Source organism: Sarcophilus harrisii, chromosome 3, assembly GCF_902635505.1.
Source record: "Sarcophilus harrisii chromosome 3, mSarHar1.11, whole genome shotgun sequence".
NCBI lineage: Eukaryota > Metazoa > Chordata > Mammalia > Dasyuromorphia > Dasyuridae > Sarcophilus > Sarcophilus harrisii.
The window spans coordinates 366,547,648-366,573,325 of record NC_045428.1 but is presented as its reverse complement, the minus strand read 5'-3'; the positions used below and the strand labels follow the sequence as shown (position 1 = coordinate 366,573,325).

At 33.3% G+C, this 25,678-nt stretch overlaps 1 protein-coding gene across 1 annotated transcript; it reads right to left on the bottom strand.

Moving 5' to 3' along the window:
* Positions 1 to 1,742: 1,742 nt before the first annotated feature.
* Positions 1,743 to 25,666, bottom strand: TYW5 (tRNA-yW synthesizing protein 5). Its single transcript, XM_003764082.4, has 8 exons — positions 25,531 to 25,666; positions 18,819 to 18,973; positions 12,227 to 12,296; positions 10,502 to 10,546; positions 6,127 to 6,264; positions 4,522 to 4,609; positions 3,967 to 4,083; positions 1,743 to 2,080 (listed from the first exon to the last, which is right to left on the bottom strand). The coding sequence occupies exons 1-8, from the start codon at positions 25,603 to 25,605 to the stop codon at positions 1,824 to 1,826; spliced, it is 945 nt and encodes a 314-aa protein (XP_003764130.1). The 5' UTR covers positions 25,606 to 25,666; the 3' UTR covers positions 1,743 to 1,823.
* Between the last annotated feature and the right edge of the window lie 12 nt (positions 25,667 to 25,678).

Sequence of the window (25,678 nt, the reverse complement as noted above, 5' to 3'; positions counted from 1 at the left end):
ATTGCTTTTTCAATTTCAATTTTCAATTTAATTCAAATTCAAAATTTCAATTTAAGTCCAATTCTTTCCTAACTAGATCATGATTAGACTATTCCTAAATATGAGTGTTGTTTTCATAATCATGAATGTGCCTAGAATGATGTATGCTTTTTTGGTTGCTGTTTGTTTCAATTACATCCTGCTCTTCTTGATCCCATTTGGAATTTTCTTAAGATAGAGTTATTTGCTATTTTCTTTTCCAGCTCATTTTACAGATGAGGAAACTGAAGCAAACAAGATTGACTTGCCCAGGGTCACAAAGCTAGTGTTAGGCCAGATTTGAACTCGGGAAGATATATTATACAGCCCAAACACACATGAGTGGTTCTTTTCTCAATGGCAGTAACATTTACTAGGTCTTAATAGATTTAAATTATTTTCAGTTTCTAAGTAAATGCTGAATTAAAAGTTGAAGATGACTAAGGTAGAAAAACAAAAACTAGCGAATCCTGGAGTTGTATTAACAGAATCACTAGTAAGATATGAAGAGAGCCAGAAGCCAGCTTAGTCACAGATTGCAAAGCGGGGGTCAGAAGGTAGCAACTGGGGGAGAATGGCATAAATATTACATAAGTAGAATACAACTTGACTTCTAAAGACAATATGTAATCTCTTAGTATCTCTACCAGGTCCTTTATCAAGCCATGTCCATATAGGCTATGACACTATTGTAGCATTTTCTTAAGAACTTCAAACTCCAGGAAATATCTGAAGTGGATTTTAGGTAATATTCAGAAAACAGTAATGGTTAGCAGCGGGAAATCTATTGTTAAAAGTTAGAAAATTTCACATGTAGTGTAGCACACCCCATTTCTAGAAAACATCACTGGGTCCTGCCTGGGGGAAAAAAGTTTATAATGTCTTATTAAATTCTTTAATTTTTATATCTGATAACTAAGACAGTAAGGAAATTGTCCAAAAAATAACCAGCCTGATAGATGTTTTTGAAGGAATAGGAGTTTAGTATGTGGAGGCTGAGGAACTTATTTGGGTGTTGTGATCAACAAAAGGTAGGGTAGCACTAACTGCAAAAACAACCCCCCAAATTTGTAACTGTTCCTCTTTATAATCTTACCTCCATTAATATTACACAAATACAAAAGTACATGGGATATTAAATGTCTTGTCTTTATAATAATTAAAAATGGAATACACCAAAAGAAAATTTGTCTAAATTCAAAGTAATGTAAAACCATTCAGAATCTAAATTGCCCTTATTGACAAATGTCAAATATAAATCTGTAATATAAGGCAGACTTAAGTTATCTGTGTTAACAGTATAACAAGACAGGAATCTGGGACATATTACCTAATTTTTTCTTTGACCAAACATATGTACTTTTCCAACTTTGGATTAGGTAACTTTCAGCATGGCAAAACAGATGGCAGAAAAGCAATGGCAGGTGGAAAAGACGTTAACCATACATTGGACATCAACCTTACATTGGCTTGAGTGAAACCCAAACTCTGATCAATTCAGATAAACCATATTGAGTGTTAATTTCAAAATATTACAAGACCTTAGAGGTTATATTCAACAGCCTTGTTTTGCAAATAATGAAGCCCAGAAGTTAGGAAACTTGCCTAAAGACATGTAACTAAATGGTAAAGCTGTCACCTAACTCCTTTTTACAGTCTGTTAATACAATTTAACAATCCTTGATAGGTGTTTTAATGATCAGGCTATGGCACTTCAATTTTTTAAAAGATTTTAAAATAATTTTTTATTTAAGTATTTCTGTACAATGTATGAATTTTCTAAGCAGCTTATTTTAGTGTACTATCTATTCATAGTTAGAGCTAAAAGCTTTATCTTGAATTCGTAAGACCATTCGCCGTGCATAAAAATCCCTGTACTCCTCTGGTAACACTTCAAGTGTTTTTAAGGCTCTGTCCAAAATCTGTATAGCTCTTGAGGCTGCTGTAGGATCTTTGTTTCCATAGGTGTCTGTCTTATCATAGCATTCAGAAGAAAGGTGCTTCCAAAAAACATTCACTCCTACTCCAAACTCTTCTGAGATTACATTATGGAACCATAAAGCTGAAAAAAGTTTAAAAAAAGATAAGTTAAAAATAAATTTGCAGTTAAAAAAACCCCAAAATGTCAGTGAAATATCACAAATTGAATGTAGCCAATGTAAGAAATAAATCCCATATCAAGCTTCCTTCGTTAGCACACTCATAGAATCACGTTAACTTTTGTAGAATGCCAACCAATTTAAAGTGTCAACAGCATAGTTCTTACTTTCCAAACCTTTGGCAAAAGCAAATTTTCCTTTTAACTTGAAAGGCATAATAAAGTTATATTTGTTTTGTAGTTCTGCAATTTGGGCCTGTAGTTTGTGTTACTTGTTTACATTTCTCTAGTCTTGCAATCACATCAAAGCTCCTATGTTTTATATAGACAGGACATTCCCACTATTTGAGGAGTATCTCTGACCTTGGATTCCGTATAACAATTTACTTTGTTCTCAAAAATTTCCTGTTTCAGCTGTAATTTGTTTTTTGTAACTTGGTTAAATTTGCATTTTTAAATTCCCATTTAATGTATCCTCAGTTTTACATTTCTGTTGCAATTATGATTGTCGTACTGCTTTTAGATTATTAAAAATAAAAAATCATGGTAAAGCAAAATTTTTGCTCTTATAGAAAGGATGTGTGTGGAAAGGATGAATGAAATTTTATTATATTCTTATGACTAAGGCATTGTTAGCAGTCTGCTTCTCCACCAAATAGATATGAGTTTAGCTGATAGAATTTCAATTGAGCCTTAAAAACTCAGAACTTTAAAGTGCTACAAAAATGCTACAGCAATATCTTACCAAATAAAAGTATAAAAATAATTATGATAAAATAGATTTTAATAAAATGAAACAGTACAGAAAAAAAACACTTGGGAATTCACTCTCTTGAGCTCTTTTAAAAAGCATGATTTTGATGTTACTTTTTTGTTTTGATTTTTAATAGTATTTTTCCAATGATATATAAAAAGTTTTTAACATTCAGCTTTGTAATATTTAGAGCTCCAAATTTTCTCTCTCCCTTTTACCCATTCCCAAGACAGCAAGCAATCTGATATAGGTTATACATGTACACGCACGTTAAACACATTTTTAAACGTTGTTACACTAAAAGATGTAAATAGCAAAAAATACATTGCATGAAAAAATTAAAGTGGGTCAAAGTTCAATGTTCAAAGTGAGGCAAGAATTTTTTTTTTCTTTTTAAATTGTGTTGTGAATAATGAGGATATTTTGCAATATACTAGCTTGTTCTAGAGAAGAAGAAAGCTTCAACTAAGCCATCACAAAAGTTTAAATTTTTGGTAATACCACAAATACATACACATATTCATATATAGTCACCAAGAATATTTTTCTTATATTCAGCTATATAAAAGACAAAATTAAATTTTGATCTCAATTATAAATATAATTTTTCTGAGCTAAAAAAATTTAGGATTAATAAGATGTTATTATATTGCTCAATAAATGGGGATGGTATAGATTTTAAAATTAAATACTGTTTACTACACAAAGAAATGAGATCTCAAGTCCACAAAAACAATGCATGCTAAAGGTAGCAGAAATGTTAGGATTAAAGACAACCAAAATTGTGGATATAAGAAGTATTCATGTTCTTTAATTTCCTCTAGAAGATGTACAAAAATTGTTGATAAATAAGTTATATTCACAAACTTATGGAGACTACATGATTTTAAAGGATCAGAGCATTTTCTTCCAGTTTCTCCAAATGGCTAGAGATAACTATATTTTTATATTATAGATAATTTTGGAGAGTTCTGTTTTATTGCCAATCATTTAGGAAATAACATAAGATATAACTTTGCACTATAAATGCATATCAAGAAGGATGGACAAGATAATAGTGTTTAAAAAGCATATTGGTGAATTTTAGCAATCTTACCAGGAATGAACAATACATCCCCTGCTTCAAGGACACATTCAAACCTCCTAGCTTTAAAAAATAGTGGATATTTATTCAGATCTGGGTTATCCAGATTCAGCACCTCTGATTTAGTTCCTGAAAAGTTAAAAAAAGAAAGACAATACAGATTTAACAAAGTCACGTTTTTTTTTCCTTTTTTTTTTTTTTTTTTTTTTAAAGCAATCACCAATACAAGTTTTGAAAATATGCTCTCTACTATAAGGTGCAATTATTAGTTCACATTGGGAGAACAATTATTATTCTGCTGAAACCTAAGACAATTTTCATTGACCTACCCTCCCATTATCCATTGAAGCTGATGTAATATAATTAAAGTGTGAATCCAATAATCTAGTTCTTCATATAGTCTATTATTATACATATACTCTTACACAAAGGAGAATACAATGAATCATAATTAGAAACAAGCTCCAAGATTTTTTCTATTGAAATGCAGATTCAGAATTCTAAAGAAATATAACTGAATAAACTAGGCAGCAAAAATGTTGGCTTAAAATATAATAGAATACATACCTGATAAATACAAATACTGGGCATCTCGAGGACTGAACAATACAACACGTTTTTTCCCTGTCACTTGGATTAAGAAATTATCCATAACCTATAAGTCAATAAACATTATCAGTAATTTCTTAAAATGCAAAAAATCAAATAAAAATCTGGGACCAATAAGATTTCATTAATCAAATGAAAAATTCATTCCAAATGCTAGTTTTTAGCCCAAAGTTCTTTTTCATGCATGCCTATGATAATACCTAAAATTCTTATTTTGATGTCCCAATCTAACAGGACAGGTAAATTTATATTTAGGACCCAATGATTCCTATAACCACAGTAGTGGTATAACAAAAATAACAGTAGTATTTTTGCATAGTGTATTGGTTAAAAAAAAAAAATGGCCTAGAACTCAGAAGAATTCAATGAAATAACTAAATAGCATAAAATTCAATTGGAATAACAGATTATGTGGATTGCAGTCTTTTTATCTCACCTATGGGTGACTAAACTTAGTCAACTTCTCTATGGACTCAGTTTTTCGATTTATAAAATGTTGAGGTGATTAATATCGACTCTACCTGCCTATAAAGCAAAATGGTAACAAATTCAAAAAATGTATAGTAAAAAGCAAATGAATTTTTAGATGACTGATGAATTTTATTATATGGGCAAACGTAAGTAGGCTAAGGTCTCTAAATTCCTTATACAGAAAAGTGATCTGGAAAATTCATCAATACAATTAATGAAACTAACTTACAGTTACTTGTTCCAAATTATCATTTTTTTGGTATGAATTATTAAGTGCTAACATTCAGAGTAATAAATTTTCCTACTAAAGGTTTGTTTTGTTTTGTTTTTTACCAAAAAGAGAAACCCACAATATAAATAATGTCATTTCTCTTGTAGTCAGTCAGAGGAACATTAATCTTTTCACCCATGAATTCTGTAGCACTGGGGTAATATAACTTAAATTTCCCAAATTTTGACTTCAAATTAGTTACATGTAGCCTTTTACATTCAGGTAAAGGATTTAGTCTGGATATAAAAATTTAAAACAAATTTTCAAGTATAATGTAATTATTTCAAACACTTTTAATAATTACAAACTGTCATTTTCCCACTACTGCCACAAAGGGCAAAATCATTTGGGCAAACAAAAATGTTCCTTTGAAACAAAGAAAAATCTAACTCTTATTCTCATAAAAATTTTAAAATATAACAATCTTTATTTAGTCTGTCCTATGTCAATGAAGACTGCTAAAATCCACCTGAGAAATCTATAAGCTGATTTTAAAACAAAGCAATGTGAGGCAGAAAATTATATTCCTTTATATTGTAGAAACTTTAAGTGTGACTTTAATACCTACTGCAAAATTGTTGCATAATAAATCACCCTCTGTCTCCATTCAGCTCCACCAAATAATAAAAAGAATCTTACCATTAGACTCTTCTATTTTCTGTTTATTTTTAAGTAGGTATTTTCAGATGAGGAATATCTAATAAAAGTGAATGAATTAACTACCCAAATTAGTATTACTAGTTTTAATTTACTTAGTTTTATTTTTCACATTTACTTAGTTTTACTTAGTTTTAATTTTCACATTTACATTGTATACATACATCATAGTGAGTCCACAGCTGTAATCCTGGTGAACTAATACGAAAGACACTAGAAAAGAATTGTTCCTTTTCAAAGAATTCAGGAATCTTGATATCTTCTTCTAATAAAGGAAACTGTTTTCTGATGTCTGCAATATCCTGAATTGAGAAAGATATTAAAAAAAAATTACTAATGCATGGTAGACTAATATAAATTGTCATACAATATGATTAAAATTTCTTAAGCTACCTGTAAAACTGCATATTCATTTCTATTACTATTGAAAACTTTAGTACTTTAGTACTTTAGTTTCTCTAGTATTCCTCTTATTAACTAGATAAATTTTATGAAAAGATTTCAGAAATCTTCCTAATGAACAAACATTGCTAAATGTGTGAGTGTATTCCCAAGTGTTCTGTGCTCACCTCTCTTTACAATGTTTCCCTTATCTCCTCCATTCCCATGGCTTCATTGATCTCTACTCCTAACATCTCCCCAGTACATTATATCTACAATTGCTGGCTGGATAATTCCATCATGATCTCAGCATGTTTAAAATAGTATTTATCGCCTCTTTCCTAAATTTATTCTTTCCCTTGATTTTTCTACTTAAAATAATAGCACCAGCAGGCTCTCAAGTTTATATCCTTGCAATTATCTCTGGCCTTCCCCTCTCCCACATATATCCAATCAATTTACAAATCCTTTGGTACTACCTCCACATCCTTCCATATTTAACCTTTCCTTTTTAATCCTACTGCAACCATCTAAATTAGATTCTAATATCTCACCTTACCTGCTGAACTAGTCTTTCATGTATTTAATCTATCTCTTCAATTCATTCTCCCTAGAGCTATTATAATAATCTACCTAATAAGCCACTATGATCATGTCATTCCTCAACTCAAAAACCTTTTAGTGGATCCCAAGGAAAAAAAGTATCAATTTCTAACACTGGCAATGAAACAAGCCCATCTTCACATACTCTCCTTTCAAGTACTATACATTCCAGCCACAGTTTTGTTTGTCTCTGTTCTCATCCTGACTTTTCCAGGCTGCTTTTACTTGCACCAATCAGTCAGCACCTCTACCTCTCAGTCTGTTAAGTATCTCCTTTTCTTCAAAGCTCACCCTAAAACGTCACCTCCACTTTGGCTTGCTTGTCATTTCCTTAAATTACTAAATTATGAGCTACTTGCGAACAAGGCTGGCATGGCTCCTATCTTTGTATTGCTCAGGCCTCACCACACATGGGGTACTTAATTAGTTGTTGAATTGAATCATCTAAAACACCTCTGACCTGTGACTTCAGAAACATACCCAGCCTCAGTTTTTTGGGAATCCAAGCAGTAGGTGGCAATGCTGAGTTAAAAGGAACAGGAAAGCTTTTACACAAGGGGAGAGAGGCTGGTTGAAACTTCACTGGCTGAAAGTCATTCATAAATCATGGAGGATGAAAGACACAGGTACTTAAAACTAAAGTCAGAAGAGTAGAACTACAAATTATGTAAAGAGTTGTTAACAAGAAGAGAATGCTTATAAGATTCATACAAAATCATATCTGATAAACTTTGCATCTCCTGATAAGTATATTGCATACCTTTTCTAAAATCCTCTTCTAATTTTAACAACTTGTAAAGAAATGAATCCCAAACTCTCCCGCTTAATAGAACTCTTATTCTGTTTTTAGCAGCAATGAAGAATGGATAACTAGCATTCTCAAATGGTAGATCAAGTTGTATTCTTTCAATTTGGGAGTTATAAAGATGAATATCTTTTAATGAGTTTTAAGAAAGGGAATTTTAGTCAATACAGATAAAACAGTTTAGCCAATAAAGCTATTTCTTTTTCAGACAACTGGAGATATATCATAGCCAAATATCCTCAATAAACCAAAACTCACTTTGGTCAGTAATTTAACCAAATATTTTATTAACCGTAAAGATTATAAGCTAAATAATGATAAGGGACCATGTTTTAATAATCTTTATATCTATCCCTTTCCTTCAATTTTATATTTCCCCCCTACTTTCCTGCCCATAAATGAAATAACTTCCCAGTCCCTTGTCTGCCAAATAAAAAACTACTTCAATTTTCTTTTCTTAATAAGTATGTCTCTCAGAATAAGTAAATGGATTCTCGGAACATGCTAAATATATTCCTAAAAACAGGCTTGCAAATACAGAAATATACATTCACAACCAAAACTTTAATACATGTATGTATTACTGTTTAAGACTACATTCACAAGGAGTAAGGCCGTGCAATCATTTTTTTTAGGTGTGTATCTGAAGGGAACCCACTTTGTGGGTACTTGGCAAATATTAAATAAGTATTAAATGCCTCTGCATAATAGCTCTCCCAGGAGAAGAAATTGATGTTCAGCTTGTCTTCCCTCATTAAATATTTGCTAAATTTTTTATTATCATAATTTAAATTTTTATTTTTTAAAGAATGTAAAAATTAACTCTTCATAATTAGTATAGTTTTAAATTAAAGCATATCCATAGCATCTTGGATTTCCTAATTCTATTGTCATACAGATTTAAATAAGGCACATTTTCCCCTCAGGTCCGGTTTATCTAAAACCTAAATGTGCTTATAAAAACTAATATTATTCAGTATATGCCCAAGTATTTTTATCTCATTGTGGGGAATTTGGCCCATATATGAGACTATGACAGGATCAGAATGGTACTTCTGAATGTGGCAACATGGATAGTAAAGAATGCCAAAATGAACTGAGAGTTCCAAAGGTCTTGGCACTGCTACAGACTAAATGTATGAATATATATAGGCATGTTATATATGTGTATATGTCATATATGCATAAATAGTAATATGTAAATGTAGATTGCAGAGCAAGTCTGTATTAGTAGAGGGAAATTTTTTTCTCAGAATTTTCTCTACCTAAGAAATCATAAGCCTGGGCCAAAACGAGAAATATACATTTTCTTTCCATCACACATCTTGGATACTTCAGATAGCAATACTAATAGGAATGTTAAATTGTAAATTTAAAATTGCCCTTTTGGAGCATTTCTGGATGGTTACTCTTGAAATCTATCAGATATCTGAAGTATCAGAGTAATATTTTCCTATGCTAAAAATAAATGGGGCTCTTTAAGTAAGATACAAAATGGAGGTAGTGTAGTGTTGCCAGTAAATCCCTTAGAAGTCATTTGCTAGTGATCACAAGGCATAATTTGTTCATAAATATAAGTCAAATTCTACCACAATAAACTATTCAGGGTTTGTTCAAATATATTAACACAATTATTCAACTGAAGAAGCAAAATTTAATTGTAGCATATACTAGGTTTAAATTTTGCTTCTTCAAGAAATATGCTAAATCGATAACTTTAAGAATTAGTTATAGGAAGAATTTCTGGCAACTCAAAAAAGTTTAGAACAAGGTCAATCATTTCATTTATAGGAAGGAGCCAACAAGCAATAAAGGCATGGAGAAAAGCATTTGCAAGAGGTTTGGCATGACTTTTGGGCACATGCTCACCTAGCAGAGATAGAAAAGGTGATTTTTTTCCCCCCATTTTTAAAATTTAAAAGCTAGTGTCTGGGGTCAATTTTGAAGCCTGGAAGAAGAGTTTTGCTAACTCCAGGCCTGGTACTCTATTCACTGTGCCACCTAGCTATTCCTCCCTGCTTTACTACTTTTTATTTTGTAAATATTTTTGATAAACAATCCAATATAATACTCTAAAGGGAACAGTCTGTGTTTAGAATTTTTTTCTAAAAGTAATATGAGACAAGGAAGAAAAAATGTTTATCAGACTACATGTTTTTTAAGGATAAAATTTTAACATTAAAAACAAAGCTTGTCAACATTTATAAAGCCTCTTTGTAATGCTAGGACCAAATTTTCAATGGTTTAGTGTTGCCTAGAAAGCAAGGCACTAAATCATGTTCTCCCCATCCCCAGTCCTATAATCTGGTCCCAGTTGTCTGCTATCTGTATCTCATTTTTCTACTCTCTAAACATTATGTTCTAGCTAAACTGATGTACTTTATAAGTGCTGAATTCATTCTTTCATTTGGGTGCCTTTGTTTACTTTGTTTAGCCAGCTCTGTTCTTCACCTGATGGAATTCCTTTGTATCCCATTCAAATGCCAACTCTCCTACCAAAATTCCCCAGGTTAGTCACAACGAGACTGTTTAAGAGCAATTTTTTTTCAATTCCTTGATGCACTTGGCATATAATATTGTGTAATATAGTTTCTGTATTTGTGTTATTCCCTTCTTGACTAAAAGATTCATTAGGGGAAAGGAATGAATCAATCTAACCTTTCTACCTCCCACTATCCTTAGCATAGTACAACACAATGAATACGGCTAAATTCTTGAATATATTGCTATTTTGGTACTGAAATTCTCACCTTTCTAGGATCTTCACCAAGTGATCTCAAGTAGTACTTCTCATCCTTAACGGAGACCCCCAGAAAAGAAATGACATTAATATTAATTTTTAAATATACATGAATTGGAAAATAAAGAAGTTGTAGACTTTCTTTAAAACAATCTAGTCAAAAGGCTTTTTACAAGCTCAGTAATTTTACTATCTTATCCTTTCTTTTAATGCTCTCTGGTGGCTAGTTGAAGAAATATAAAAATCAAATCATGCTAATGAATAAGTGCAAATAACTCATCAAAGAAATCAAAATAGAATAAAATTCATTATTTCATCTAGAGATATGAATCAGAATTCACTTTAGTAACATCACAAAAAATTCCATTTCTATTACACAGTATTGAACCAAAGTACTATTAATACATTTAAAATGTTAATGATATATCAGAAATAAAATTAGTATTTTTTCTTTTTTATATTCTCCTGCACTAAGCACAGTGCCTCAAACATAGTAAGTGCTTAATAAATACTGATTATAGTTAAAATAATTTTTTTAACAAGTGATACTTAACATTTTATTAAGAATTTTATTTATTCTCCCCGAGGCAATCGGGGTTAAATAACTTGACTAGGGTCACACAGCTAGTTAAGAGTTGTGTCTGAGGCTGAATTTGAACTAAGATCCTGCTGACTTCAAGACCTATGCACTATTTATCCACTGCACCATCTAGCTATTCCTTTATTAGGAATTTCAGAATTCCCTCAACCACATCTCTTGGTGTTAATCACCAATTCAAATAGGGAATCAAGAACATTTCCTGATATTAAATGTCAAAAACATTTTGAATCTAGAATTTTTATTATAATACATATTTAGCTTACTAGGCTAAAGCAAGGGACAATATTAATTAGGAAGTATTTATCAATACTTTCATTTATTTCATATTTAATAAAAAGCTAATGTGAGGGACAAGTTAATCTAGTTTCAGTGTTCAGCCTCTGACAAAAGTATCAACAAATATATTGTGGGAGATTATGGTTTAAACACCATAACATTGAATTTAAAAAATTAAGGATCTAACTCCTAAATATTCATAGCTTCTTTCAACTCTATATTAGAGATCATGCAGAAGTTTATTTATATCTTGTACTTAATATTTTCTGTTTGTACAACCTATGTACTGTCTACCATCAATGTTTCAAGAAGTACACCTATCTAGTTCTAGTGTTCTAGGATTTGGTAGACCAGTGTTATAGATTTTATGCCTTTATCTCGCTTTGATACTTGATATTTGCTCAGTTCTGTTTCATTTTATTTCTTACTGGTCTCATCTCCATGTATGTATAAAAATGTTTTTGTTACACACACACACACACACACACACACATACACACCCCTTTAACTCTCTTGAATGAAGCATTATAACTATCTGATAGTCTAATTCTATTATCTAAGAACAGCGCAGGGGAAAATTAAGTAGGCAAATGGAGTTCTGTTGGCACTTTCCAGGGATACCTTAAGAATCACATTAGTTTTAAACAAAATATGCAGCCTTTAGTAAACATTATCTTGAGCTGCCAGCTCAAAACAAATTCAAAGTGAAAAAGATTATTCATGGTATAACCAATAAAGACTCAGTGAGCAAAATATAAGTTGAATAAATACACTATTATTTACACTAATATTTTAAAATCAGTCTTCTTGGCATGTAAATACCACTATATCATAAGGAAACTATTTGGAAGCAATTACCTCTGAAATAAAGAACTCTGTGTGCTTGTTTTCTGCTGCTCTGTGTATAAATTTGTCAAAAGGCAAAGTTCTGAAATACAAAAGAATACCTAAAATTAATCAAAGAATTAATAATGATCGAGGAGCTCTATATGAGAGAAATAATAATTAATGTCTTCTATTTTAAAGTATATCATAGTCTAAAATACAAAAAAGTAAAACATAAATTAGCTGTAGGTAAGTAACAGTACAGAGAAAGTTTAACTTAAGTCATGGAATAAATAAGGGTCATGTTATTCTATTTTGTGAAGCCATGAATCTTCTTTTATCTTTACTTCTCTTCTCGCTCCAACTTACCTATTTAAAATGTGGATGCTTCCAGTAGGTATGGATCCTCTAATATGTATACATCTACTTCCCACCTCCCTCATCTGTGCAATAGTCTGAACTAAGCCCTGTCATGATATTAATTATCTTAACAATTAATTTTATTAATGGTAGTTCTTTCTATCCATGCATTTCAAAAAAGTACTCAAGGAACTAAAAACATTAAACAGAGCAAAGAATTTTCATTACTGTAGTCCTTTTCTAGTTTTAAATTGCTATAAATATTTAAGGTCCAGCATATTAGAAAATTTGCAAGTAATTAGCAAAACACTTTTTTTTGATGTTCCATTATGAATACAGTCAGCTCAATCATAAAAAGCCTTTTATTTTTCTACTTTCTTTAACTGTATACCACTAATAATATGATCATTTAATTACTTACTAGTATTGCCATAAGACTATGCTTTATGTAAACTCCTAGGGAACTTGGGGAAGTGATCTTATATTGGGTCTCTACCTTTGTCACTTTCTTAATAGGTTTTTAATTGTTAATGTTATATATTCTCTTTGAATCTCCTTCTTCCTTTAAAATATGTACATATTTCCTATAGTATTAAATCATGAATAATGTTCCTCATACAAAACAAATGAATTAAATATGAATTTAAAAATACACAAAAATCAGAGTATAAAATCAAAACATAATTCTAGTTTTGAAAAAGTGATCCAAATTACAGCACATGAATCACGGCTAAGTCAAAAGATAAATTTTGTTAATAACTACTAGAATGGCTGTTCAAGGTTATGCAATTATATATTTGAAATAGCATTTTATTATTTTTATAACTTCATAATATAGATATTGAAAGAGTTTCATTTTCAGACAACCCATAAGCAAACATATTTATCTATGTTTACAGATTGTGCCAAGGTAACTATTTTTAACAGTTCTCATTAAGTAATTTGACAGTAGGTAGATAGTGGGTGTTGTCAAAATTATGATTCTTAATTACTATAGATTTTCATTATTACCTTATTATAATGGATAATCTAGCCTTAATTATACTTCCTATGAATGACTACATAAAGAGTCATATAAGGCAAAAATAAATAAATAAGCCAACTCATGATTTTACAAGTTTTTAGAACAAATTCTAATCAGCTTAAAAGATCTGAAAAGAGGTGAAGCTAATTCAAAATGACATTCAAACACCATGTGATTATATTTTTGGCATTTACCCCTCTTGAAAACAATCATTAACCACAGGCTACAAACACTCATCATTCCAGAAGGATTTTTTTACTCCTTTAAACTAATGAAAAGTGAACAGTGCTTACTGTTTCTTAGAGAAGCTTACAGCAATTAAATCCAATGTGTGCCCTATTATAGATGAAAACCATAATGGTGAGAAATTCAAAGGCACCAAGGATAGAAGAATGCTTTGGCAGCTTAAGCATCTAATGAGAAAGGAATGGTTCAGGATATTAGAAACTCTGTTTAACTGTCTCCAAACCAAAATCTTGGTGAACCTGCACAGATTTCAGGAGCCAAGGAACTGCACTCAGAAAACTGTGCTCAGAATTCTAAGTATATATATATATATATATATATATATATATATATATATTAACCTCATATTGTTAATGAAACCCATGCATACAATACCATGCTGAATCTATCTCATAACACCACTAAAAACTTTCAAATTTGGAGATTTGACAGAATTTGCCTATACAAAACATGAAAAAAATCAACAATATGACTTGAAATTAATTTTCTTTAGTTTTAATGACTAAAAAATTTACAAAACTTTTGTTGCTAATACAACTTTCTTCTAATAAGTGAAGGGTAGTACTTTGAAATATTCTTCCCATAGTATGTTGAAAAAATATCCATATTGGGGTTTTTCCAATATGTTGCTAGGTCAGGAAAAGGGAACAGATATAAAAGTCCAATTCTACTATACATCAAGATAGAATTAAAATCAATTTTCAATTTTACCTATTTTTAAGACATAGTTAAGCTGGCAGAGATTTAATACTCTCCCACCTAAACTCCTTACCCTTGTAATTTTATCCTTTACCTGCATCCTAGAAAAACTTGCTTAAAGGTCAAGTTTATGTCTTGTAATTACTTCTACTCTAAAATCCGATAGGTTTGCGGCAGCAGATTATTCCTAATATCAGTAGCCTAATCCTTTATCTGAGGACTATTTTCTGAATGGGGAGGAGCTAAGATGACTCTTAACCCACATCTTCATTAAAATCAGACTGCTTTACTTTTATCAGGAGAGTCCAAATGGGATACTTTAAGGCCAATCAGAAAGACATGCCTAAGCTTAAAAAATCTTGTGAGCCCTCATTCCCAGCACCTTAGTCATTGAGAAGTCTTTGCCCCAATTTATTCATTACTGTTAGTTAAAAAAATTGTTAGTGCTTGAAATCTTCTCACAAACATAATAGATATGCAGGTATTCCTTCTAATGAGGCAGGTAATAGCTATTTCTTCCTGTCTCTCCGGTGATACTTTTGTCCATATTATCCCAAATTAAGCATAGGGGATCCACCCATCATGCTAATTTTCTTGCTTTTTCCAGATACCATGGTTATCTCCTGGTTATCTATTAGTTATCTCTAATTTTCACCATTAAACCATACATTCTTTTTATGGTATCCTTTATACAACTACATAATTTTTCTTGTTTTTTTTTTTCTTTTAATATTACAGGGCAGCTAGGTGGTGAAGTAGACAGAGGGCTGAGCCTAGTCAAGAACACGCATATTTCTGAGTTCAAATCTGGCCTCGGACACTAGCTGTGTGACCCTGAAAGTCACTCAATCCTTTATGCCTCAGTCTCCTCATCTGCAAAGTGAGCTGGAGAAAGAACAGAAAATCGCTCTATTATTTTTGCCAAGAAAATCCCAAATGTGGTTATGAAGAGTCAAACCAAACTAAAAACAAATGAACAATATATTATAGCCCACTCATACCTATCTTGTTTACTCCACTGGCCTTTGGATGATAATCAAATTCAGTTTTTCAGGTGCTTACAGTCAAAGAGTATCACCAGAAAACTATAGGTTTTAAAAAGATAAATTTTGGGAAAATGATAAATGTTGGAGGGGACGTGGGAATGCTGAAACATAATGCATTGCTGGTGGAGTTGTGACCTTATTCAACCATTCTTCAGAACAATTGAGAACAATGACCAAAGGGCTATAAAACTGAATTCTCTTTGATCCAGCATTGTCTCTACTGGGCTTGTATCCCAAAGAGATCATGAAGGAGGGAAAGGGACTCATATGTAAAAAGATGTTTGTAGCAGCTCTTTTTGTAGTGGCAAGGAACTGGAAACTGAGTGGATGCCATACATAAGTTGGAGAATAAATAAGTTATGGTATATGAATGTAATGTAACATTACTGTCCCATAAGAACTGATGCGCAGGCTGATTTCAAAAAACCTGGAAAGACTTACATGAATTGATGCTGAGTGAAGTGAGTAGAACCAGATCATTGTACACAATAACAGCAATATTGTGTGATGATCAACTATGATACAATTAATTCTTCTAAGCTATATACAATGGCCCAAGACAATTTCAAAAATGCCATCCACATCCTGAGAAAGAACTATGGATTCAATTCTGAATACAGGCTGAAGCATATTATTTTTACTTTTTTTCCTTATGATTTTGTCTTTTTATTTTGATTTTTCTTTCACAACATGACTGATATGGAAATATGTTTAACATGATTGTACTTATGTAACCTAGCTCAAACTACTTGTCTTAGGGAGTGAGAAGGGAAAGGAAAAAAATTTGGAACTCAAAATCTTACAAAAATGAATGTTGAAAACTATCTTTACATGTAATTGGGAAAAATAAATACTTTTTAAGTGAGGAAAAAAAGATAGGCTTTTGTTTTATGGAGACACTTGGGATCATTAAAAGAACTGCAGTTTCCCAAAGACAACCCAGCCCACTCATCTTGCTGTTCAATTCTGGGCAAAACTCATTATCAGTTTCCATACAGACACATACAAATACACACACAGGTTGTGCATCTAATTTTATATCATAATCTAGACAAAAGGCAATTTCATCTATTTGGTTTTTTTCAGTAATTAGGCCAAGCTCTTTGGAGTAGTCATTTAGGAAATACTACATGTTTCCTACTTTAGATTTTAAATGTATAATAGGATTTGATATAAACAGTACAATTTCATGGATAAACAAATCTGAAAGAACTTGCCATCTATAGGCAATCTCCACTTGAATTCCAGGCAAGATCTCCTCTGCAACAGTAAGGATTGTCTTTGATGATCATGTTTCATGCTTTGTTCGAAATCATCAGCAGATCAAACAAGATTATCTTTATTGTTATGCATTTTAAGGAACTTAGCATAGTTTTGACAAGCTCAGAGAAGATTCTTTAAGGCAACATTTTATTCTATCAATCATTTTGGGTTTTTCTTAAAGTCAACAAATCATAAAAACATTGGACTCTTGTATTTTCTACATCTTTCAGTCTACAAAATGGCAGGAGGTAGTCAGTAGGATACCAACTGTAAAGCCTATCTATTCCCTTGTAATATTCCTCATGAAAAATGCCCTTAATATATGATGAGTATTTCTGGTATGGACCTATGATCTTCACTTTAAGGTAGCTCTAAGTCTATAAATAATATTTAATAAGTCTATAAAACAAAAAAACTCCATCTGTGTGTATGTGTGCATATGGGTTATGCAGCTATATAAATCTTTTTTTTTTTTTTAATTTTTAATAGTATTTTTAATGTCACTTACTCTTTCAGTTAGGAAGAGGCTATTATCAGAAAACTCTATTATCAGATAATTCCTTCTAATGGTATCTTTCTCCTTATTCTAGTCAACTCTGATTAGTCAACCTGCCAATCAAAGACTTACTCCCATCTTATCCAGTATTTCTTTCTCTGGTAAATTATGAATTCCCCTGGGAAATTACCTTTTTTTCCCTTGCTAATTATATGCTCTCCCAAATCTATTTCTTATTTGCCATTCCTGGTGTCTATTGTAACCCTTCATTTTGTCTGTAACTTCTTCCCTTAAATAAATTTAGCTTTTGCCAAAGAGAATGGCTATTGTGAATTTGTTACATGTATATTTTGAACTAAATATTTCGATCCCAACCACAACACTCATAATAAGGAACAAAAATAGGCTGACGAAGAGACATGCTATGATATGAAATTATGAAATGGAAATTTCAGAATTCTTGATTATGAAAGTTTTATAGGTGATGAATAATATCAAGACTGTGACCACCTCTTTGTGGCTGAAATGGAAAAGATCATGGAATTTGTGAAGACTGAAGAACTAGAAAGCTAAACTGTTTGAAGGAACATCTACCTGACTGATAAAAATCCTATACTAAAAGGCAACAGTCATATTAGAGAGGAAAGCAGTGAGTTAGAGACTGAACTACAACTATTCTACATAACTATTCTTTTACTCTATTAAAAAAAAAAAAATAACTGTTTTATACTCTTTATAAGGACTCTCTATAAGACCAAGAATAAGTGCCCTCAGATTCAGGGGACCTGGAAATTCTGTTGGGGCACGTGGGTTTGAGTCCCAGCTAACATGAGATAATGACCTTAGACATGTCCCTTAGCTTCTGTAAGCCTCAGTTCCCTCATATTTAAAATAATGATCACGATATTTGCACAATCCATTTCATAGGATTATTGTGAAAATCATATCATACAGAGCATCTTCAAAAAAAGTACAATTTTAAAAAGTACTTACTTTAATTAATATAAAATGCAAGTAATGAAAAGATAAATTCTGAGGTTCTTTCCAGTTCTAAATATATAATTTTACTACTAAATAGCAGTGTGAAGGACTTAAGTATAAGTTATTTTTCAGCTGTGAATAATGTTAAAAATTGCTTTAAAAGAGAGATTCTCATCTTTCTAGTCACTAAGTCCTGAGTACCTACCACATGCTCAGATTTAAATGTAATTAGTCTAAGTAGAAAAAAGAACTATTTACAAGCTGCCTTTCAACTCTCTGATTCTGGTAATTCCCTAAAAGAAATCTAATCAAAGGGTATCCTATGGAAAAGTTACTTCAAAAAAAAAAAAAATCTTTATATGACATAAACCTAGATTTTTAAAAGCCTAAACCTCAAAATATCAGTAATATTTTTATTTATATGAATAATAGAACCCAAAAAGGACAAAAATACTTAGAATATTTCCCAAAGTTATTTGCATCACTACAGTAAACCTTAGAAGTGAATACCTATACACAAAGTTCTTACTGATGAAGTCCATCTGTGGAACTGCTGAAACATGAATCTTCACTTCTTTAGCTCCTCCTACTTGACTGATGTAATCTACTGTCCATTTGGTTGTACATGTTCCAAGGTCAATTCCTTTCAGCACTACTGGCTTTCTCTGTTGATTATCAAAATAATAATGAAGAATAATTGTATTACAAGTTAATGTCGCTAAAATAAAACAATATCTACAAATTATATGCAAAAAGGATTTAGTGATTTATCAATGACATATAGGATATAAAAAAAATTTAATAACAATACCTATCTTATTTTTAATGCTTTAGTTTATAGGCCTACACCATGTAATATTGCCTTAATGTCACAATCTCTAGCATCCCATTGGCAAACTCCACTACAATTTCATTATAACGTAATTTGTCCAATCGCCCACTTGTAACATTCTTATGAAACTATCTTTTTTTCCATTTCCCATAATATCTTATGCTTTTGTGGTACTAATCGATTATGTAAGAATGGATATAACTTTCCAAAGTACTTTCAGAACAACACTACAGGAAAGTGGTATATTATGTAACTACTTTATAGAAAACTGAGCCTCAGAGAAGTTAAGTACTTTGAAAGTTATATAGCAAAAATTGGTAGAGCAGAGCCCTGATATTGCTGCCATTATTTAACTCAAGAGAAAAGTGCAATTGTGCAATATTCTTCTTTTGAAATACAAAGATATCATTTTCATAAAATCAGAAACTATTCTGAGTACACGCAATGGTGCTATGGCAAGAGTACTATATTTCAAGTTAGAAGACCTACGTTCTATTTCCTGCTCAGAAGTAGCTGCCTCTCTCTGGGTTTCAGTTTCTTCATCTGTAAAAGGAAAGTGTTCTATTAGGTGATTTCCAGATCCTGTTCATATTTAAATCCTATTAACTCTATAATTCCAGGTTTGAGCATGGTTTTCATTCAAAAAAATAATGTGTCTCAAATTTAATAGCTGTTGTTTGTATAGGATTTTAAAGTTTGCAAAGTATTTAGACACAATCCCATAATGTTTGCCTCATTACAACCCTATGAGAAAGATATTTTCAGGTATTATTATTATTTCTCCTTTAGAAATGAGGCAGCTGAGGTTCAGAAATGAGCTAATACTTATAAGATATGGGGATTTAAACCCAGGTCACCAAATTCAGTCTTTATCGATCACAATGCACTGTCTCTCTATGATTAGAAGAGAAATCTGATCTCTTTTGTTGACTGAGTATAGTTGAGTATTTGATCAATAAACATTCAAAGAGAGGGATGAATGGAAGAGAAGAGTAAAAGAAAGATGAGGACAGATTACAAAGGCTACAAGGAGAATACTAAAAATAATAAGTAATGCAAGAGAAATTACAGGCAAAGGCTGAAGAGCAAAGCATTAGGATTCTAATTAAGATAGGAAAATACTATAATACTATTATTGGAGTTTGGATTTTCTAAGGATAATCTTTTCACCTCAAACATAAGAACTATTTTTTTTATTTAGAAAGAATATTAAATAAAAACAAAATAAAAGGAAATTAAGAAATATTAATCTCTTATACTTCTCTCAGGAGAGGACAAGTATCATTATGTAAAGCATACTGCATGACTTAAAGTCTCTTCCAGTAGAGATAGTGGAGGAAGGAAAGCTCCACCCTCTACCACTACAGCCCTCTCCCAGCAGTAGGGTGGTGATCAATCCTTGACATCTGACTATGAGACTAGTCTTGGAGCTTTACTGTTCATGTCACCTGCTACTTCCCTATGACTTCTCCTGTTTCCTGTATCAAATTATACCCAACTCTACTATCTCATCGTCATCCTCTCAGTCCTAGCCATGCCCATCCTAAATTCACCCAAACCGTTCACTGTGCTCTCTAGAAATTTTGTTCTAAAATGATCAAAATTCCTTTTCTCTCATACTTCTTGCAGGTACTAGCTTCATTGAGACTTGGCTTCCCCCAGGATCACTATACCCCAAGTCAGTCTTTGCAATATTGACTGTACCTTCTCTTTTATTACACACACGGATCTTTGAGAATCCCACTACCACTTTACTTACCTTTACCTCTAACACTCAATAACTTTTCCTCCTTTATTATTTTAATTAAGTAGTTTACTAAGCCGCCCCCCCAAGTCATTCTCTTTCAATTCACAAGTACTATCTAAATCACCTTCATCCACTCCTCAACTGATGCCTTTGTAATCAGCATCACATTGGCAATCCCTTATATTCCGGCCTCAACTTCCTTAAATCTCAAGACCAACTCCATCACTTTAGCTCAACTGTATAGGAATGGTCACATAACAGATTTCACCATTACTCACCATTACTATTTAATTAGCATTCTTTTGTGTAACCATAACTTTCCATGATTCCCTAGCCTCATTTCTCCTAAATACTTTCTTTGCTCTGGCTGAGATCTCCAATATTCCCCCCTCTGTATTTTCTAAGGTTTTTATCCCTGTTGTCTTTACTTTCCTCCTTTTTCCAGTTTTAACCCAACAAGCTTTTATTTGACAAGTCCTCATCTTTCTTGACTTTACATTTGATATTACTGACCAAGCACCCAGGCAGCTAGTAGTGCAGCAGACAGAGCTCTAGACCTATCCCCAGGAGGATTTGAATTCAAATCTGGGTCTCACACACCTATCAACAGTGGGATCCTTGGCAAGTCATTTACCCTGGGTGCCTCAATTTCCCCAAATGTAACAGGGGGGGATGATAATAACAGCACTTAACTAACTTGCACGGGTTGTTATGATGATCAAATGAGATATCTGTAAAATGCTTAGCATTATTGCCTGCACACATTAAGCAAAATGAAAAATGTTTATTCCCTTTCTTCTTGATCACTTTCTCCTCTTCAACACTTTTCTTTCTTGATTTTTATTGTTCTCACCCTACTTGTTTAACTGGTTTCAGTGTCCTTGGTGTGGTGTATCCTTAACTGTAAATATTTCCCAAGATTCTATCTTTGGCCCTCTTCTCTCTCTCTACACTCACTTGATAACCTCAGAGGTTTCCATGGGCTTAACTATAATTATTATGCAGATGACTTACAGATCTGGATTTCCAGAGCTTCCATCCTGCGCTACCAATTGTTTTTTGGACATTTAAAACTGAGACAAACTCCAAAGCTGAATTCTTCTTTCCTCTCAAACCATCCCCTTCTTATCAGCTTCCTTATTTCAGTCAATCTTTCTGATTTTCTAAAATCATAATCTGGGAATATTCTTGCTTCACCCTACTTATCCCATCAGTTGTCAAATTTTGTCATTTCTACCTTCATATCTCTTGTTTCAGCTCCTTAGCCCTACCCTTCTCCCACCCTTCTATTTGCTGTCCTCCATTCCTGGCATGAATTCTCCTCTTTACTCTACCTCAAAGACAGAATATTCTGAAAGTGCTGGTCTTGAAAGATTTGGGTTCAAATATCGACTATGTTACTAGCTCTCTATTAGGAGGTTTAGATAGGATGGCTTCTGAGGTTCTTTCTGGCTCTATATTCAAATCTTGTGATTGGGATTTCCATTCTTTCAAAACACAGCTTAAGCATCACCTTCTGCATCTCAATTATTCGTGCCCTCTTTTTCAAATTAAAAAACTTTTTTAAAACTGCATTATTTTATTTGCATTTATTATATATATATATATATATATATATATATATATAGTTGTCTTCCCCACTAGAATGTAAACTATTTTCACAAAGACATTATTTTGTTCTTTGTATAAAACAAAACAGAACAAGGCAACAGAGTGCCTAGCACAAAATAGTTATTTAATATATGCTTGTTGCTTGACTCCATGCCTAGGTTTTCCCTCCACCACTTTGACTAATTTCCTCCAGTTTTCTTTAAAGTTTCAATTGTAAACTCCTTGAGGACACTTAATAAATGTGTATTGACTAACTAGAGTTTTAAATCCAGAACCTTGTTTTTCTAACACCCCCTAATGGAACTTCTTTAATCACTCACATTTGAAACCAGCATCACTCTCAAATCCTCAGTCTCACCCCCACAAATCCAATCAGTTGCCAAATCTTGTTTCTAGCTACATTATTGTTGTTCAGTTATATCTGATGCTTTATGACCCCATTTAGGGTTTTCTTGGCAAAAAAAAATTTGTCATTTGCTTTTCCAACTTTTTTTTCTTTTTAACAGGTGAGGAACTGAGGCAAACAAAGGAAAGTGACTTGTCTATTGGGATCACACAGTTACTGTTTGAGAGCAGGATTGAACTCAGGAAGACAAGTATTTGTAATTCCAGGCTTGACAATCTATCCACTATGCCATTTGGTTGCCCCTTCTATCTCCGTAATTTCCAGCAGAGCTCTTCTTTCCACTGAAACTGACATTCCTATGGTAAATCTTCTATTTGGATTTCCTTCAATTTGTCCTCTACAGAACTACCCAAGTGATTTTCTAAAGTGTTTGTCTGGTCAGATCATGCCATTCTCAATAGTTTTCTCTCTCCGACTCTATACCTCTGGGGTTCCCTATTGCCCTAAAAATAAAATATAAACTTTTTGATATAGTGTAATGGGCTGAGGCTTGAGTTGATGCACTGAGGTCCCAAGCACATGAGGCTAAATAGTAATTGGACTATACTTTATTAATATACATGCTTGGATAAAGAATGGCCCCCGCCCACTCTCTGTGCAAGCCCTGATGTGTTGTATAGGAAATGATGATTTTGGTGGGTGGAGGCAGAGAGACAGGAAGAGAGGCTGGGAGAGATTAGCCTGGGTTCTACGTTTGTAGCTGCTGGTCGTGGCTGCTGGTCTAGCTAGCTTCTTGACTCAGCTGCACAAATTGCTATTGCCCATTCTCTTCCACCTCCGATCTTTCTTCACTGAGAATAAAGATTGACGATTTTCCCCTAACCTGAATTCCTGACTCCAGCTGATTTTAAAATACGCGGTCTTCACAATATAGTCCTCAGAAATTGATCTTTCCAGTTTCCTTACACATATTCTTTGCTTGGCACTTTGCTATCTAGTTATACTAGCCACTCACAAAACACTTCGGTCTAACCTCCTTGTTTTTACATCAGTTGCTTCCAATCCTAGAATGTATTTCTTCTTTATTCTGTCAAAATCCCTAGTTTCCCCCAAGACTTAAGTACTAATGTCTTCATGAAGTTTTTCCTGGTACACCTATTAGGATTCCCTTTCCCCAAACTATCTTGCATTCATTTTATATATATTCAAATGAATATATGTTGTTCCCTTATTTATAATATATAGGCAAGGATTCTTTCTTTCTTTCTTTGTATCCCCAAGGCTCAGCACTGGGCCTGGTAACACAGTAAGTCCTTAATAAATGTTTTTTGGCTGATGAATACTTTGCTTCATTAACTTAAATATGCATATAAGTCCTGAAGATATCAATCAAGCATTTTCTTTTATGCCAGACCCTATATTAAGGCTTGGGAATACACAGACTGATCCCTGCTTATAAGGAACTCCTATTCTAACTGGGAAGACAATTTACAGGACACAGAGTAAATGAAAAGTAATTTTGCAGAGAAGAGGATAATTATTCCTTCAGTAGTTCCAGGCTCTTTGTGATCTCAGAAACTAGAGCAGCTTGTCATTCTCCTGCTCATTTTACAGATTAGAAAACTAAGGTAAATGGGTTTTGCCTGACTCTGCCAGGGCCACACAGTTAGCAAGTATCTGAGGCCAGATCTGAACATATGAAAATGAGCCCTCAATATTCCAACCCCAGCGCTTTACCCCTTGCACCATCTAGCTGAACTAAACCATTCCTACCTAAGCAACGGAAGCCGAGCTCCCTTATTCTGGATGGAAATGAGCCAGATAAAAGTAACTATACTAGTAACATACTAGTAACATAAGTAACTAGTAACATACTAACCTGTATATATCATTTTAAGGTTGGCAAAGTGCTTTAGAAATGTCTAATTTCATCCTCATCACAACTCTGGGAGTTAGGGTCTATTATCATTATTCCCATTTTACAGATGATAAAACTGAGGCAGACAGCAATTCAAAAACGCCTTGCCCAGAATCACACAACTATGAAGTGTAGGAGGCAGGATTTTCACTCGAGATTTTTCAGACTCTAAATCCACTGCTTTATGTTAAGCACGTGAGATGTAAAAAGTACGAAGCTCGCAAGCAAGGTCCAAAGCACCCAATGAGCTCCAGAAGTTGGAACGCAACCCGCGCAGGAAGGGGCAGCAACGCGGGAAGGCTGCAGAGCGCCCTCCGCGCCGCCAGGGGAAGCCATAGCTACGCCGGAGTCGCAAACTTCAGGCCGGGCGAGACGGGGGTCAAGAACCGATACTTATTTCTACAATAGCGCTTGGCGGTCTGCAAAGCACTTCACACACATTAGCTCATTTTAACCTCACAACAACCCTGTAAAGTAGGTGGTGTTTTAGTTCCCTTCTTATAGATAATAGAAACGAGGCACGAAGAAGTAACTTTCCTTTTCTAGCTAAGTCCTCCGTATCACACCTAGAATGAGAGGCCGCTTCTGCGACCGAAAGATAATTACGTAATTAATTCGTAGAAGGAGTCGCACATAGGCGCTGGAGACTCAAGCCCCTGACAGGTTTGCCCCACGGAAGGGGCTGCGGTGCCAGGACCCAGGCCGGGCACGGAGCAATAAAGTAAGTGGCTCCTTTATACGCTCGACGAACGAAGCTGACCGCCTCACCTGCGGATAAATGCGTTGCAGGAACTCTTCACGCGTGACCCCCTCGAGCTGAGGTACCGGGATGCGTTTCGCCATGGTACCTACTAGTGAGTGCCGGGTCCTCAGGTTCCCCCTTCATTTCCGGATTCCGTCATTTCCGGTCCGTGTG